This window comes from Loxodonta africana, chromosome 10, assembly GCF_030014295.1.
Source record: "Loxodonta africana isolate mLoxAfr1 chromosome 10, mLoxAfr1.hap2, whole genome shotgun sequence".
In the NCBI taxonomy this organism is placed as follows: domain Eukaryota; kingdom Metazoa; phylum Chordata; class Mammalia; order Proboscidea; family Elephantidae; genus Loxodonta; species Loxodonta africana.
This window is the reverse complement of record NC_087351.1, coordinates 75,953,260-75,970,817: the sequence shown is the minus strand read 5'-3', so window position 1 is coordinate 75,970,817 and position 17,558 is coordinate 75,953,260. Positions and strand designations below refer to the sequence as shown.

Here is a 17,558-nt window from a genome sequence, read left to right as displayed (position 1 = left end):
AGCCCTATGGGGCAGTTCTACTCTGCCCACTAGGGTTGCTATAAGTAGGAACTGACTCAACGGCAACGGGTTGGGAATAAGGACAATGATGGTTCAGCAGTAGAATTCTCGCCTTCCATGCAGGCAACATGGGTTCAATTCCTGGCCAATGGACTTCAAGCACATCTGTCAGTGGAGGCGTGCATGTTGCTCAGATGCTGAACAGTTCTCATCAGAGCTTCTAGTCTAAGACAGACTAGAAAGACCTGGTGATCTACTTTTGAAAATTAACCAATGAAAACCCTATGTATCACAATGATCTAATCTCACTTTTTATGGGGTTGCTATGAGTCACAGGCCAACTTGAAAGCAGTGAGCAAAAACAACAATATGTGCACAACATAGAAATATATAACCTGATATATCACATATCTGGAAATTAGAGTTCTACCAGCTCTGAACTCAGAAAGAAGACAAAGGGGAAAAAAGTCTCAAAGGCCCTTGAATCAGATCTTTCCTATCCTTCTCTTCAAATCCTCTGGTCCTCCCATCAGCAGCACAGCATATTTATCACATTCTGCCTCTAATGGGTTAAATCTCCCACTCGGTGTTACAAGAGAGTCAGGCACCTAATAGTTTTGACCTTACAGAATATCACACTAGTCAACTACATTTATGATATCATGCTAGTTGAAATGGGGAACAAGGTCCTGGATGCCCGGTAAGACATGTCAGACAATGGGAAATAAAGTCTATGAAAACTCAGGAGTCCCAACATCAATTAAGTTTCTGGCTGCCCAATGGTCTGAGGCAAGGTAAAAGTGAAGTTGCTCAATCCTGTAACCCTATCTTTAAGAAAGAGGGCCTATTTGGATTTTGGAGGCAGTGTATGGTATACTTGGAAATACTACTCCAATCCATTTATCAGGATGCTGTCAATTTTGAGGATGGCCTGGAGAAAGAAAGGCTCTCCAGCAGGCTTGGATTGTGGTATAAGCTCTCCTGCCACTTGGGCCATATGATCCAGTTGTGTCTAAATACAATTGCTAGAATACATGGGTACCAGAACCAAAGGGTAGAGATAGATTGGCCCCTCTTTCACAGACCCAGTTACAGGATTTATACTTTCCGTTACCTCAATCCTAAGATTACTTGTACTGAAAGTCCTGGTTCTTGTACAAATAGCTACACTTCTACTAGGGAACAAGATAAAGGTTCCACTGAATTTGAAGCTATGGCTGCTACTGGGTCATTATGGGTTCCTCTGCCACAGAATCAATAAGCCAAGAAAGGAATTGCTTTATTGACAGGATAACTGTGTGCCAGGATTTCCAATATAGACTGGGAGTTGGAATAACTATGTTTGGAATTCAGAGGACTTAAAGGAGTTTCTCTTGGTGCTTCCATGCCCACTGGTAACAACAAATGAACTGCAGCAGCCATGACCCAACAGGAGTAAGGTAATTAAGGGCTCAGCCCTTTCCTATTTCATCCTCCTGATCCTCCCACTATTGTTCCCTTGGGTTGTTTTCCAAAACACCAGAATGAACACCCCTGTCCCAGACTCTACCGCCTGAGGGCAATCCCAGCCTTATGCCTGAGAAAGTAAAACTGCAAGGCATAAAAACCAAAGGAAATGAAAAAAACTATAGTAATTAATGTTTCTATTTTATGAAGGGAAACCCTGGTGGTGTAGTGGTTAAGTGCTATGGCTGCTAACCAAAGGGTTGGCAGATCACATCCGCCAGGAACTCCTTGGAAACTCTATGGGGCAGTTCTACTCTGTCCTATATGGTCACTATGAGTCTGAATCGACTCCATGGCACTGGGTTTGGTATTTTATGAAGTGTCATCTGCCTCCCTTAAAGGAGCCCAACTTTGTCCTCATTTTGCATGCCTGGGTTGTTGTTTAAATCTCTTCTAAGATTAGATATTTGCCTTGCATATGATGCCCAATAATGATGAACCTAAATAACATATAATAAAGAAGTAGCCAGCCTTACACTTTCAAACATTTTTTAAGGCATGACTTTATTACAACACAACTACAGTCACTGAAGTGTAAGATGACGCTTCTGGACAACCAAAAGTGAATAATTGTACCAAGCAGTTTCTGCTTAAAAAAACAAGAAGGTAAAACTTAGGGAAAAAAATAAATAAAAATTTAAATGTGCTTTTTAGCTTGTAAAGTAAAAGGGGGATATAAATTTTAGTGTCCTAGAGCATTTACTTATGAAAACCATTTATGACATAAAGATACAATATTATTCTATTTTTCCTATATGAGTCCCTGGGTGATGCAAATGGTTATTGTGCTCAGCTGCTAACTGAAAAGTTGGGGGTTTGAGTCCACCCAGAGGCACTCAGAAGAAAGGCCTGGCAATCTACTTCTGAAAAGCCATCAGTTGGATGTACCTATGGAGCGTGGTTCTCCTTAGATACACATGGGGCTGCCATGAGTCGGAATGAACTCAGCGGCAACTGCTTTTTTTAAATATCCATTTTAAAACAGAAATTCACACTGTTACATATGAAAGTACTACCTATGCTAACAGAATTGTACGTGTGTAGGTCTTTACATGATATAATCTTTACTGAATGGATAAAAGCTACTTTAAAGTCTTGCATCAATTTAATATCTTTAAATTAATAGTTCATTTAGGTTGACAGTAAGTGGTTAAGTCCCAGATGGCAAATGTGAATCCTGCTCTACCACTTATTTGTGAACTCAGGTAAGTTACTTAAGCCTACTGTGCCTCGGTTTTCCTCATCTGCAAAATGAGCATAACTAAAATATCTCCCTCATAGGATTCTCGTGAGGATAAATGAGGTAATACATGCTAAGTGCTTAGATCTGTGCCTGGCACACAGTAGGCACTCAGTAATTGTTAGCCTTTGTTGTTATTATTACACGAGGACATTTTCTTCTATACTTTTGTCTGTGCCATCATGCTCTGTGAAAAGTAGCTTTTGTTAGCAGATATGGCCAAATGCTTGTATGGATAATTACAAAGTTCTAAACAAACCGGGTCTGAATGAACAAGCTATAATTGTAAATGGATATACAGCAACAGAGAGACAATGTAACAACAAAAAGAATGAAAGTTTAGAATTAGCATAGACCTGAGTTTGAATAAGAGTGTCCCTCCGCAAATATTTACTAAGTGCCCACTAAGCACAATATCTACTTGCCAGATTCTAAGGTTACGTGGTGAACCAAACCACCCCAACTCTAACCCACAGGGGCTTACAGCTAAATTAATCTCTAGCTGTGTGGCTTGTGCCATTACATCGTCTCTCGATGCTCGATTTCTCCATCTGTAAAACAGCAATACTGTTTATTTCATAAGAGCTATGTAAAGATTTGCTGAGATCACTTCTGAAGTGCCTTCTCGGCATAGCACATAGACTAGTGCAGGAACTCAAAAAATGCTGGCATTGTGGATGGGGAAAAAACTGGTGCTAGCAGTTCAGCTAAAATTATAATTTACAAAGTTTCTCAGAGCTTTAACATTCAAGAGACTATTTATTAATCAAACTCCACCACTATGAAAATGACATCCCTTTTCAAAAATATAAAGTTTTAAGAAAGATAATAAAACAGTGCTAAACATTTAAATCCCATAACATGTGATCTACCTCCAATTAAATATTAATTGACTGTATTTATCTCTCAAGTAAATTCAGCAAGAATTTTGAAATGAGTAAGAGAATAAGAAGAGATTCTCCTGGTCCTTTTGGAAAGATTAAAGACTGTCCTAAAATAATTTTGTACTATTTTAACTTTTCTTTCTAAATAAGTGATATCTAAGTCCTGAACCCTGGTTAAATTAACATTAACATCTGTGACTGATACATATTATGGCAGTTCTCTTTTAGACTGTTTTCAGAATGAACATCATATCTGCTATTTTTTAGGTCCATACTTAACAATTGTGGTTAATTTCATAATTAGTTGGCTATTATGCCTATTAGCTAATTCTAACCTTTAGTATAATGTAAAGAGAATTATTTCTAAGAGGGTTTAACTTCTCTGCACAATAAAGACTTTAAAGCTTGAATAAGCAAGCAGCCGTTTATTTATAAGCCTATCTGATACCCAAAATGCCACAATTATGAAAGGCTTTGAATCATTTCTTAGAGATTATTCTAATAGGATCTAACTTCTATAAACATTTATGTATAATATATATGTGATAGAAACAAATAGTACAGGCTGAATACTCATTTTATATAAAAACAAACTAAACAGCATTTGTTTGGAAACTGTAAGATTTGACTGTTGAATAGGAAGCACTCACTTCTTCACTGACAAATTTCCATTCCCGCCTTAGCTCTTCACACCACATCTCCCATTCCTTAGCAGCTTCCAGCAAACGTAACCACTTCTCCCACAGGGCAGACACAGTTCTGAGCAAACACATGCCATCCTTTTCTGTGCACAGAGGTCTCAAGCGACTGAGGACCTGCCGTAGTTTCATTAACTCTTCTTTAGTTGATAGAAGATTTGATACCAAAGCCTTAAGAAAGAAAATTACAGGAATAGAAGTGGCATAAAGTCTAGTCTCTTAATTTTTCTGAAACACATAAATGATTTTTAAATCTTGACCAATTCATGATTTTAAATCTTCCACAGTATTACATGATGCATTTTTTAAGTTCTTTTGGAAGTATATCTGTCAATTTGAACCAGATGACAATTATCTGCATATTATTGAACTGCCTAAGAATTTGGGACTATGAGGATAAATAATAACCCATAAACCATTTTTTTTCTAATAAGAATTTATTTTCAAAGGTGAATACCCTAAAAGACATTTTGTTATTTTAAGTCTCATATTTTATCAATTTTTTATTAACCACCAAGGCAATATCTGTTGGTTTTCTGTTGTTGTTGGTTCTTTTTGGGGGTGGGGGTGGGGGGGGGATCTTAAGCACAGCTGATTTAGAATGTCCTTATTCCTAATACCACACATCCTAAAAGATGAAAACAAACAAAAACTAAAATTGTTCAGTAACATCGTGTAAGGAGTAAGCAGAACGTAGAGCCTGAGATGTCCCAGTCAGTGGACAACCAGGCTCTGTCACTGATTCATCAGTATCCAACAACATACGATGAAATGTTAAGCTTTAAAAAGAGCAATCAGTAAAGACAAGCATGCTGGTTTGGAAGAGGATTGCCTTGTGAACTCAATTAAATCTCTCAGAATCACTGCTTCATTTTATTCCTTGGCTTTTGGCTTGAGGAATTTTCTTAAGTGTAGAAGTTAGTTTAAAGATTCCTTTGGGTCATAACAGAGCCACATTCTTTGCTGCCTTCACTCACACATTCTATGTTTTGCACAGACTTACAGGAGACTTGGGAATACTATTACCTTGCTCTGTTCTGAGTGCTCTAAAGCTTCTTTGTAAGACAGCGGCAACTGGGACATGGACTGCCCGAGAACTTTCTCCACTTCGCTGAAATTAGTGCAAATTTTCTCTTTAATTTTGCTATAGCATTTGTAATCCTCAAGACACCTAATGAGGCAAAGTTAGAAAAAAAACGATATTAAATTTTACTTAGTGTGATAAATTCTGAACTTCCCAGAGTTAATTTACCATACTTAATTTTTTAATTAAAAAGGAATATGATGATTCTATATTTTGCTATTGAATACATTTAACAAATTTTTATTGACTACCTCCTCCCAAAAGGGACCTGCATAAGGATACAAATGCCAAATTTAACAAACAAATATGACTGTCCTTAAAATACTTAACTTGGAAATGATTAAAAAAAAAAAAAAGTTACTTTAGTAAACTGAAAACTGCACCCTTGAACACTGATAAGAAAAAAAACAAAAACCAAACCCGTTGCTGTTCAGTCATTTCCGACTCATAGTGACCCTACAGGACAGAGTAGAGCTGCTACCACAGGGTTCCCAAGGAGCAGCTGGTGGACTCGAACTGCCAGCCTTTTGGTTAGCAGCCAAGCTCTTAACCACTATGCCACCAGGGCTCCTTTTTCCTCATTAGAGTGCTAATTAAAATAGCAAAACCAGACAGCCTTTATGTCTAATAAGCATGGCTAAGTAAATAGCAATCCATTTTATAAAATATTTCATAGCAAGTACAATTTCTTTAATGAAGTGTTTGTTACAAAAAGGAAAAGAGCTCATGTTGTAAAGTTAAAACAAAAGGCAGGACATTTTATATACAGCAAAATATCTGATATATATAAAAAACAGACCACCTCCTGGACTGTAAGAGATAGAGGATAAAACCTGGAGCCCACCCCAGGAGGGGGGTCTAATAGAATGGCCCCTCCATAAAGATACTAGTAACACACTTATCTACAAAGGACCAGTCTCCAAAATACAACATAAATTCTTAGAAATTAATAAGAAAAAAGATGGACCAAACCAACAAAAATTGGATAAAGCCTTGAAGAGTCATTTCATGGGAGAGGAACTATGAATGACCAATAAACATTTAAGACAGTTCAAATTTATAAGGAATAACAGAAATCCAAATTAAAACCACGAGACACTACTTCTCACCCATCAGACTGGCAAAAATTAAGTCTCACAATACCAAGTGCTGGAGAGGATAGGGGACATCTGGAACACTTATGTACTGCTGGTTTGAGCAGCAATTGGTAAAATCATTTGGCATTAAAATGATAAGGTGTGGATATCTTTTACCCAGTGATCACACTCCTAGGCATATACCCAAGGGAAGCTTCTGGATTTAAAGATGTTCCTAGTAGCACTGTTTGTGAATGCAGAAGCTGGAAACAACCCAAACGTCCATCAATACTTAGGTGAATGTCAGTACAGAAAAGAACATGAATAAACCTAAGGATCATAATGATAAGCCTGCAAAAATCAAATCACAGAAGAATATACACACTATACGTTAGTTAAAGAGCATGAAAACTAATGTATTATTTCAGGGCACGAACAGTAAAAATAAAGAAAAGCATGGGAATGATAAACATAAAATTTAAGATAACGGTTACTTTTGAGAGGAAAGGGAAAAGGACACAAGAGCATTCAAAGATAATGATATTTATCTTTGAAACTCTGGGTAAAAAACGTTTGTTTTATCATTACTCTTTATAACCAGTCACCAGTTGTCACTGAGTTGATTCTGACTCATGGTGACCCCATGCGTTTCAGAGTAGAGCTATGCTCTACAGGGTTTTCAATGGCTGTGATTTTTGAAATTAGACTGCCAGGCCTTTCTTTCAATTACTTTTTATAGCAACTACATATTTTATAAATGTTGTTTTATGAATATAAATAACATATAGAAAAAAATTAAAGAAATTCAATCACATATTTACCATTTTTTCTTTAAATAGCGATTTATCCCATTCCCTCTAATGAGCACATGTTAATTACAAAGAAACACTTATGTTTTATTTTCTTAAAAGCATTACCTTTAGGAAGAACTTACCTTTCCATCTCAGCTTCCCCTATTCTGGCTGCCTCCCTCATGGTTGAATCCTTAGAACTTAATCCCTGTAAAGTATACTCAAGTCGTAGTCTGGCTTCAGGGTTGGATATAGCTCCCAATTTCTCACTGAGGTCCCGGATGTCCGCTATTGTCGATTCGAATTCCTCTTGTTTCCAACGAGGCATCTCTAGTGACTCTTCTGGATTATCAAGATCTACTCTGTGGGATGCAAGGACGGCTTCCAGGGCAGTGGTGATCCCCAATGCCCTGGTGACTGCTTCATTATAGCGTGTCATATTTTCATAAGCATCATTCAAGGCATTCTGGTGAATAGAAGGGTAGATGCTGTGATGAAATTGTCAGACTTTTGGGATTTCTGTCACTCTTGAATTTTTGTGCTGCATTCACAACACGACTTGGTGTCTTATAAGAGTTCAGTGTTCTCACACTTTTAATAATATTACACTGATACTTAAAAATAACTTTCTGCTTGCATAAAGAAAAACTGTTTCCAGGTCTGCTAAGAAATCTAATCTAAATTCAAAAATACATCTCATGAATCATGTCCAATGATGTATCTTACTGCTCTGAAACTGTTGTAGTAGACTAAGGATTACATAAAACAATCGAATACATTTCCTATATATAACCATAATAAATATTTATGAAAAAATGAATAGAAAACAAACCAGACCTCTTGTGTTTTTAAACGTCTCTGCCACTAACTGTGGTTTTGGGCACATCACTTAATGTCTCCAGACCTTAATCTTCTCATTGAAACACAAATAGTTGAAATAAAGGTCTTTAAAGGTCCCTTTCAGTCCAGCTCTAACCATATTTTTGGAGGATTTATATACAGTGTTTCTTGAAATGGAATTAAAACCAAATAGAGAAGTACTCCATTTAGTCAACATTTGCTAAGCACCAATTTAAAGAAGATACTCAGGTTCATGGTATGACTTTACATTTCTATGGCATTTTACACCTATGAAAATATTTCAAATATATTACCTAATAACTCTCTGAATTAAAGAGAGGAGTTAATTTCCCCTTTTTTTTTTTTTTATATAAATTTAATGTGACAATTCTGAAAACAGTGTAAGGAACTATGTTAAGCATTGTGTAAATTCTAAGGACACCTAAGATAAAAAAACCAAACCCGTTGCCGTCGAATCAATTCTGACTCATAGCGACCCTACAGGACAGAGTAGAACTGCCCCATAGAGTTTCCAAGGAGTGCCTGGCAGATTCAAACTGCCAACCTTTTGGTTAGCAGCCATAGTACCTAACCACTATGCCAACAGGGTTTCCGATGGCTAAGATATGGACCATATTATCAGAGGGAAAAGAGGGAGTATGTTGGTGTTGCTCTACCACAGGGTCAGCAAACTTTTCCTATAAGTGGTCAGAGTCAATATTTCAGGCTTTGTAGCCCATCTGTCTCTGTCACATCTACTCAGCTCTGCCATTGTTGCATGAAAGCAGCCATACACAATACACAGATGAATAAGCGTGGGGTGTTCCAATAAAACTTTATTTACAAATCAGGGACTATGGGCAGGAGTGGCCCGTGGGCCTTAGTTTGATGACTCCTGTTCTAGAATCAGACAGATCTTAATTTGAATCCTAGTTCTGTTCCTGTTGCAAGACACTGAGAAAATTTTTGATCTTTCTGAACTTCAAGATCCTTATTTTAAAACAGGGCTGATAATAGTACCCACTTCACAGAGTTGCTGTGAAGATTAAATTTAAAGTGCTTAGCACAGTGCCTAGCATATTTTAAATTCTAAAAAAATGTTAGTTATTATTTGTTCTTTCTTCTCTACCTTACCCTGTATCTCTTTAAAAAAAGCTTTGTTCTGAACTCAACAGGGGCTCTGAGGGAAACAGAAGTAAAGATGTCAGACTTGTCTATTTCCAAATTATAAGGTACCATATTTAAATGTAGAATGAGTCAGAATTATTTTATTATTTGGATGTAGTTATAAAATATGTTTCTAGGAGGTAATGGAAGAATGATTGTAAGTAAATGACTATTCAAACTGGCTCACTGTAGTTTTTTAAAAGTGGCTACCCTCACTTAATTCATGTATTTTCTTGTAGAACTGGAAGATGCTTCAGAAGTGTGGCTAATTAGAAAACATAAACTTATTAATTAAAATCAGATGCATTAACTACCCAACTTCAAAAAAAAAAAAAAAAACCAACTTACTGTGTGCAAAACAATGCTTGCATTAAGCTGTGTTTGAAGATCTTCAAAGTCACGTAATTTTGTCTCCACTTCACTAGCTTCTGAAGCGTGTTCTTTTTCACTTTGCTTACCAATGACAGTCACAGCTTTAATGCTAAAAACTTCCGCCTGGATTTGTTCTTGAAACGCTTCACAATTATCTTTTTCATTTTGAATATGTTTAATTTCCAAATTTATAAGTAAAGGCTGCTGTAACTGAGATTTTATCTGATTTAAAACATGCAAAGAATTTTCCAGCTTGTCCTGAAAATTCTTTTCATCCATTTCTTTCGGTTGCAATTCCAGTACCAAGTTTTGGAGAACTTGGTGTAACTTATCATTTTCTTCTGTATACTGCTTTATTTGTAGTATTTCTTTCTCTTTGAATGACTCATCAAAGGCCTTATTTTCACTTAATTTCTTTATTATTTCATGATACAAACACATGGCTTTCTCGATTTTCTGATTCAAAATTTGGGCACTAAGCAGACTACTTTCTGGTGAAGTACTAAAAGATTTCAGTACTGCTTCAGCCTTTTCTTTAATTTTTGCATCCATGGCCCTCATTTTACGTAGAGATGCTTGGTATTTGCCATGTTCTGCAACAAATGAGTCCAACTGCTTAATTTTTTCCTCAATTTCCTTTTGTTTTTCAAATACTTGGGTTTGCAATTGGTCAAGCTGTGCACAATCCCAGTTTAATCCTATATAGTCAAACACTTCTTTCAGTTTTAATATTTGCAAGATGCTAGATTGAATAACAGTTAGTCTATCTTTAAAATTACAAAACTCCTCTTTAACATCTTGATTTATTTCTTGATTTAACAGCAGTTCACTGTGCTGTATATTGTCAACCTCCTTCTGGAGCCTAGATATTTTATCATGAAATTCTTTGTAAAAATTTATCTTGTGCTCTACTTCATCACTTTTATTCTGAATAAGTCTTTGGGTTCTGTTGGCCCTAGTCTTAAGATTTTTCAATTGATCAGTCAGAAATAACTTTTCAAACACACTTACATCCTTAGAGAAGTTTGCTAGTTCCTGAAGATACGTTGAGATTACACTTTCCGTTTCTTGCAATTCTTCTTGAGAGGTCTTCAAAGTGACAAGCTGATTTCCAAGTTCGGATTCTGTGGGGGTTGTTTCCAACTTGGGAATTATCAATGTTTCGTTACCTTGAAGGGAAAGTTGAACCTTCTCCATTGCTGTGAAAAATTTGCTCTTTTCTTCCAGTTTAAATTCTAATTGCTGTGACCTCTGAGCAGATTCTAAAATTAGCATTTGGAATTGATTCTGCAAATCCTGTAGGAGGTTATTTAAATCATTGGCTTCATCTGCTGACAGGTGAGTAACATTACCTTTGACCTCTTCCGCCAAAGATTCCAGCACTGGCTGCTTCTCCAGAATGCCATCTTGCATCACCTTACACCTTCTTATCTGGGAAAGAATGTCATCTGGGAGAAGGGAAACAGTGTGAATGAATTCACCCAACAGATTCTTGGCCCATAAAATAGTCTCTTTCATCTCATTCTTTATTTCACACTTCTTGATCTGATTTTTCACCTCTAGGTTTAATGGCTCCAAAGCATCCAGTTGCTTCTGCAAATTACTGATTACATCTTCCAAAGTCTTCTTCTCTTTTTCCCCCCAAATCCTCTTCATCTGAAGGTCAGCTCTTCCCTTTAAAAGAGAAAATCTATGCTTGATAGCCTCGAGTTCAGTGGCCAGGGAAACCAAGCTTTGGTTCCCTTCCTGTTGTTCCGGAGACCTCAGCCTGAACTGCAGACATTGCTGCTGTTGCTGCAAAGAAATCTCAATGTCCTGGATCTTACTCATAAGGAGGTTAAATTCATCATACTCCACTACTTGTTGAGCATACTTCTTCTGAATCAGTTGTTCCGCTTGTTCCCAACCATGCTCAAGCTGCTTAATCTGGCTTTCCAACAGCTTCTTATCCATGTCAGTCAGAGGGTTTGATACATTCTCCCACTTGATTCTCAGTTTGCATAAAGAATCCTTTTCTTTTTCTATTGATGCCAGGAAGTTTTTAATTTTATCCAGATAGGTTGCAATGTCCAGTGCTCCCCTAGAAAAAGAATATAAATGGAGCTTCTTTAAATATTTATTATACATACATTAACATGTCGTTACATGTCATTAAAAAATCCTGCTCTGAATTCATAGATTATTGTCTAGAAGAGTACTCTGTCCTTAAAATAAAAATCAGAATCTTATTTACTATGACTTTCAATTAGAGTGACAATGTCAAAAACTCATTTGCAAAATGAGTATCATAAAAATACACAAACACAAGGAAGGAATGAAGATTGAAGGGAACAATGTATGTAAAAATATTCTGTAAACTATAAAGTACTTGTACAAAGGTTGGTGTAGGACTAAGAAAAATTACTGTAACATCCAATGTCTTTGTTATCAAGTCTTTCCAACAATAATGACATAGATATTGACTAAAAAATGTATAATCATCAGGCTAATCTTTTCAATATAAAATTGCTTCCTCAAGGGATATCACTAAAAGTAAATGCAGTAAATCCCATTTAGGCATAAGTATAAAATAGTTTAATAATGGGAAAATGTTTATACATTAAGACTATATTTATAACCATTAATCATTATTTTCAAAGCCAAAAGAAGTACATATGTTTTAAAAGAAATTATTACATAAGTAGACTTAATGTAGGTATCGAACCATTTAAACCAATTGTGTTGATACTGAATAACTGCATATAAAATATCTTCCCCCTTTTCCAAGAGTGTATAACAAATTCTTGACAAAAAGAATATTGAACTCCATAGAACTTACACCCATTTTGCAAGTATTTATAGTTTCAATTAATTGCTTAATAAATTATTTTATAAAACATACCCAATAATTTTTTTTTTGGCATAAAACTATTGGAGCTTCCTCAAATGGCTTCCGTATGTAATGTAAAATCATAACATTCTAACATCATGACGGTCCAGTATAAACTCTGGGCCTCTTCAAGGTAATGGAGCCTGTGCTTGAAGAAAAAGAATGCAAGTCCTAAATTCTCATACTTACACTTTTAGGCTTTCCTTTTCTGCCAACAATGCTTTCATTGAAGATTCAACTGCAGCAAAGTGTTCCTGAAAATCTTTAAGGAGACAATATTGGCTTTCTTTATTTTTCTTCAAGGTAGTAAGCACCTGAAGCAGATGGTCCAAGTTGTGCACTGAATATCTTGTATTTTGGGGAACCAAAGCACTTGCTTCTATTTGGTTGAGATGTTCAGTTTGCTCCAGTGGCTGAATGGCTGCTTTCTTTGCTTCCAACTGGGTATATAATTTCTAAAAATAAATCAAGCCAATCAGTAAATATGCATTCACTCATCTGCTCAGGAATTCATTTTCTTTCCCTTCCTCCTCCTGATAACACACTCTATCCCAAGGTGTTTTAAAAAGTTCATAATTTGCATACAGAGAAATTAAGCTCCTGACAATTAAGTGGTCTTCCCACTGGAATCATGCTAAAATCTAGGCTAAAATCCATTACTGGTACAGCATTTAATAGCAATTAGGTCATCCTATTGGGTTAAAAGATTTTGCAATGACTAAAGAAAATTTATATTATTTTTATTATATACATAAATCACCCCCTTTCTGTTTTAGATACATGTTTACTGTTATGTAAACTTAGTTAAAATTGTAGGGATCATTTTTAGTTTCCCTTTTAAAAACACAGCCATGTATTGAATTTTTAGACTACTTTACATAGCTCTAAGTACATAAATAAATACAGCTATATAAACCCAGCTGTAAAAACAAAGACGAAAGATTCCATAATGTTGATAATTAGGAAAAATAAAAGGAATTTTTCAGAATCGAAAGAATACGTATGATTAAGAAATGGAATGATAACAAGTCAGGATCTCCAAATTTTGTCAGTGAATAAGTAAGTTTTCGAAACTTTGTGGAAGAGAAAGAAGACTAATGTTAATTAAACTCTTCCACTTCTTAAATGGAAAGAGTTATACAATTTACTGATTAGTAGTTACCAAATTGATCATCAGGCAAAGGTTAAATAAGACTTTTCACTCTGTGCAAGTGAGTTTTTGGTAATTAAAATATATTATATTGCACTGGATAAATGATGCAATCATGTTGTCAATGTTTTTTCTGTTTCCATACCTCTATCTCTTTTAATTGTTCATTTCTTAACATAATATCTAATTCTAAAGGTTGATTTTGCAGCTCATTGACTTTCTGCTCATCTTCAGCGTTCTTCATGCTGTCTTCGAGACGGAGAGAAAGTTGTTTTGACAAAACCATTTCCACAGCTGAATTCTGAAAACATAAAAAGATTAATTGCTGAACAGTCTACCTTCCAAACAAATAATTCTTATTTTTCTTGATGAAAACATTCCAGTTTCTTCTGTTTACTTACATTAAAAACTTAAACATAGATACTGAAAAAGCAGAAGTTTCAAAGCTTATACTTGGTATTCATATTTACCATGATGCAGGGGGCAGGGCACATAATAACAGGCACTCAATGTTACCTATTGGTAATTTGAAATAATAAACAGACAGATGGAGGAAACACCAAAGTTTCATGATACTAAGACTAAATTGTGCCTTAAAACAATGAGCAGTAAGAATTCTAATGCGTGTAAGGCGTAATGGGTTAGGTATGGAGTAATTTGAGCTTTTCTGAGAGCTGTAGGGACTTGAAGTTCTCTATAACAAACACAGAGACAGGGCACCTGCATTCATTTATAATTCGTCCAACAAATATTTGTTGAGCATTTACATGTACCAGGTGCCATGTCAGTAATTTTAGAAGATTTCTATTATTTTGTTCAAGAATTAGTTTCCATTTTTAGATTAATTAATGAATGAAAAGCCCTTTAATTTTGCCATATACTTTCATGTCAGTAAATCTTCCGAGGTAGCAAATCTATGAATAAAAGGTGTCACATCCCCAAAGTAGAAATTGTTATCTTAAAAATATTGCCTAGATAGTAATATAAAATATTAGCAATAGGGGAAGCTATGTGAGGGATGTATGGGAGCCTTCTGTACTATCTTTGAAATTTCCTGTGAATCTCAAACTATTCTAAAATTAAAAGTTTATTTAAATTAAAAAAAAAAAAAAATACTGCCTGGACTGCCACCAACTCTAACTGGTAAGAAAATGCAGCAGTCCAGTTTTCTGGTTTTGAAGTGCTCAGTTAGCACTGAGCACCAGTTACTTCTTTAAAAAGCTTGCGAATGATTGAAATGGTCAGATTTTACAAATTTTCTCCAGTCTAACAATTTATTCATGTGAACTGTGGCTATAGTCTACATCAAGAGCAGCACCTCCAGGCAAAGATACAGGAAGGCCATGAGAGGAAATGAGAGCTGATGCCATACCACAAGCATCATCGGCCAGTGGGTGCTTTTTGCCTAAGGGCCCCAGTTGTATGAGGTAGACAATCGCCTTATTGCCAAGGCATGGTTACTGAGAAAATGAGTCTCTCAGAGTTTCCTCAAAAACTTACCCATGGAACAGGAGAGCCCACACTGAAGGATCTACCTGGACTCTAATGAAAGCTATATTTACTATTAATTATTTAGTCAGAGGATTGAGAGCTATTGGTCTGTCTTACCTAGGAAAATACTAGCAACATTTGCAATGGCTGCCTTTAGGGGTCAGAGAGAGTATTCTTAAAAATCAGAAACCACTCTGAAACTCCACTTTGTTTACCAACCCCAAAAGTCATGTTTCTCCCTTCGCAGAAAATCCAGTAGAATCCCTCAAATGAACACTTCAAATTTAAAAGGTAACATTCCTTTGCTCATGCCAGAGAGGTTGGAACTCTTAGGCTCAAGGAGGAAAGACTCTTTGATAACCAGTCATCCTTTGCCCATCACCCTCTGCTATATTTAATTTTGATTTTGAAAGCATCTTTATAACATTTTAATTTTAAATTATGAAATATTTTAAACGTACATAAAAGAACAAAAAATAATGTAACAGATGCTCATCACCCACAACACAGATTTAAGGGATATATATAAAAAAAATAAGCCCCCAACCCACATCCTTTTCATCTCTTCCTTCCCAGGACTAATCACTATTCTGAAGTCAGCATATAATACAAGTTTTTTATGTTTTTACTACATATGTAGATATTTATATACTATTATTTTCTATATTTTTATCTATTACAAAAATTGGAATCACGTGTGCATCATTTTATAATTTCTTTTTTTCTACTTGGCAGTGTGTTTTGCGATTTGTCCATGTTGACAAACATAAATGCAGTACAGTCACTCACTGGACAACTACAAAAACAACTCGGCACCCAACAAGTGTATACTCTCACTGTCTGGATGAAACATGACTTAGTTATTCATTCGACTACTATGTACAACGACATTGGTCCCAATCTCTCCTATTATAGAGAATGCTGTCATAAGCATCCTTGTATAGGTCTTCTTGCACACACGTGTGAGTTTCTTTAGGATATTTGCCTAGAATCAAAATTACTGGTCACAGATTATGCTGCTTTGGATTCTCAATAGATAGTTACTGATTTGTTCTCCAAATTCAATTTCAGTTTATGTTCCCACCAATATGGTAAAAGAGTTTGTATCTTCCCTAATCCTCTCTGATATTTAGTGCTAATAGACTTTATAATTTCTGCCAATATAATGGGTGCAAAATGTTGATCATTATTGTTTTACAAGTAAGGTTGAGTTTTTCTTTGTATGCTTATTGGCCATATAAGTCTCCCTTCTGTGAATTGCTTTTGTATATCCATTGTCTATTTTTTTTATTCGGTTGTTTGTGGTTTAAGGTATTCTTCTCCTATTCTGGAAACCCTGGTGGCACAGTGGTTAAGTGCTATGGCTGCTAACCAAAAGGCTGGCAGTTCAAATCCACCAGGCGCTCCTTGGAAACTATGGGGCAGTTCTACTCTGTCCTATAGGGTTGCTATGGGTCGGAATCAACTCGACGGCACTGGGTTTGGTTTTTTTTTTTTTGAGGGGGGGGTTCTCCTATTCTGGATACTAATCTTCTAACAGTTATATGCACTGCAAATATCTTCCAGTAGACATCTTTAAACTTTGTTTTTGTTGTTGTTAGGTGCCCTCAAGGCAATTCTGACACATAGCAACCCTATGCACAACAGAACAAAACATTGCCCAGTCCTGTGCCACTCTCACAATCATTGTTACGTTTGAGCCCACGGTGTCTTTTGTTGAATCAGAGTTTAATGTTTTAATGTGGTCAAATTTATCAATATTTTCCTGTTTTAGCTTTTGTGTTTAGTGCCTGTATACACAAGCCTTCTGTGCCCTGAGAATACAAAAATATTCTTCAATATTTTCTTGTAAAGGCTTTAGAATTTTCACATTTAAGTTCTTCTGTCACTTATTTCTGTGTGTAGTTTTAGATACATAAAATCAGTCTTTGTCTACTACAAACAGTAAAAAGTGTTCTATCTAGCTCTTGAATGACAGTTTAGCTGAACATCAAAGTCTAGGCTGACAGTTATCTTCCTTCAGCTCACTGAAGATGCTTTTATACTGCCTTTTGGTTTTTAGCATTGAGAAATCTGATCTCAACATAACTGTTCTACTAGTGTTTTTTCTCTGTCTTTGAGATTCTTCCTTTTGACTTTGACATGTTATTATTTAACTACAATGAATTTAGCTAAAAACTTACTTTTATTTATCCTTCTCAAGGCTACCTATATTTCCTGAAACTGAGGATTCCTATTTTTCCTCAATTCTGAAAAATTCTCAGACTTTCCTCTATTGTCTCTATTCTTCTCCTAGAACTGCTATCAGAATTGTGTTAGACAATTTCAGTTTAGTCTCTAGGTCTCTTAAAATCTCCTTCCTATTTTCCATCACTTTATGGCTTTGTGTT

At 35.8% G+C, this 17,558-nt stretch overlaps 1 protein-coding gene across 8 annotated transcripts in view; it reads right to left on the bottom strand.

The window, feature by feature from the left end:
* Positions 1-17,558, bottom strand: part of SYNE2 (spectrin repeat containing nuclear envelope protein 2) — a 378,879-nt gene that overhangs the window by 152,960 nt on the left and 208,361 nt on the right. For all 8 annotated transcript variants that reach the window (XM_064292573.1, XM_064292575.1, XM_064292574.1 and 5 more), the window contains exons 46-51: positions 13,823-13,978; positions 12,717-12,982; positions 9,635-11,738; positions 7,423-7,745; positions 5,355-5,499; positions 4,281-4,499 (exon numbers count right to left, since the gene is read on the bottom strand). In XM_064292573.1, the coding sequence (XP_064148643.1) occupies positions 4,281-4,499; positions 5,355-5,499; positions 7,423-7,745; positions 9,635-11,738; positions 12,717-12,982; positions 13,823-13,978 (3,213 nt within the window). The remainder of the gene's footprint in view (positions 1-4,280; positions 4,500-5,354; positions 5,500-7,422; positions 7,746-9,634; positions 11,739-12,716; positions 12,983-13,822; positions 13,979-17,558) is intronic.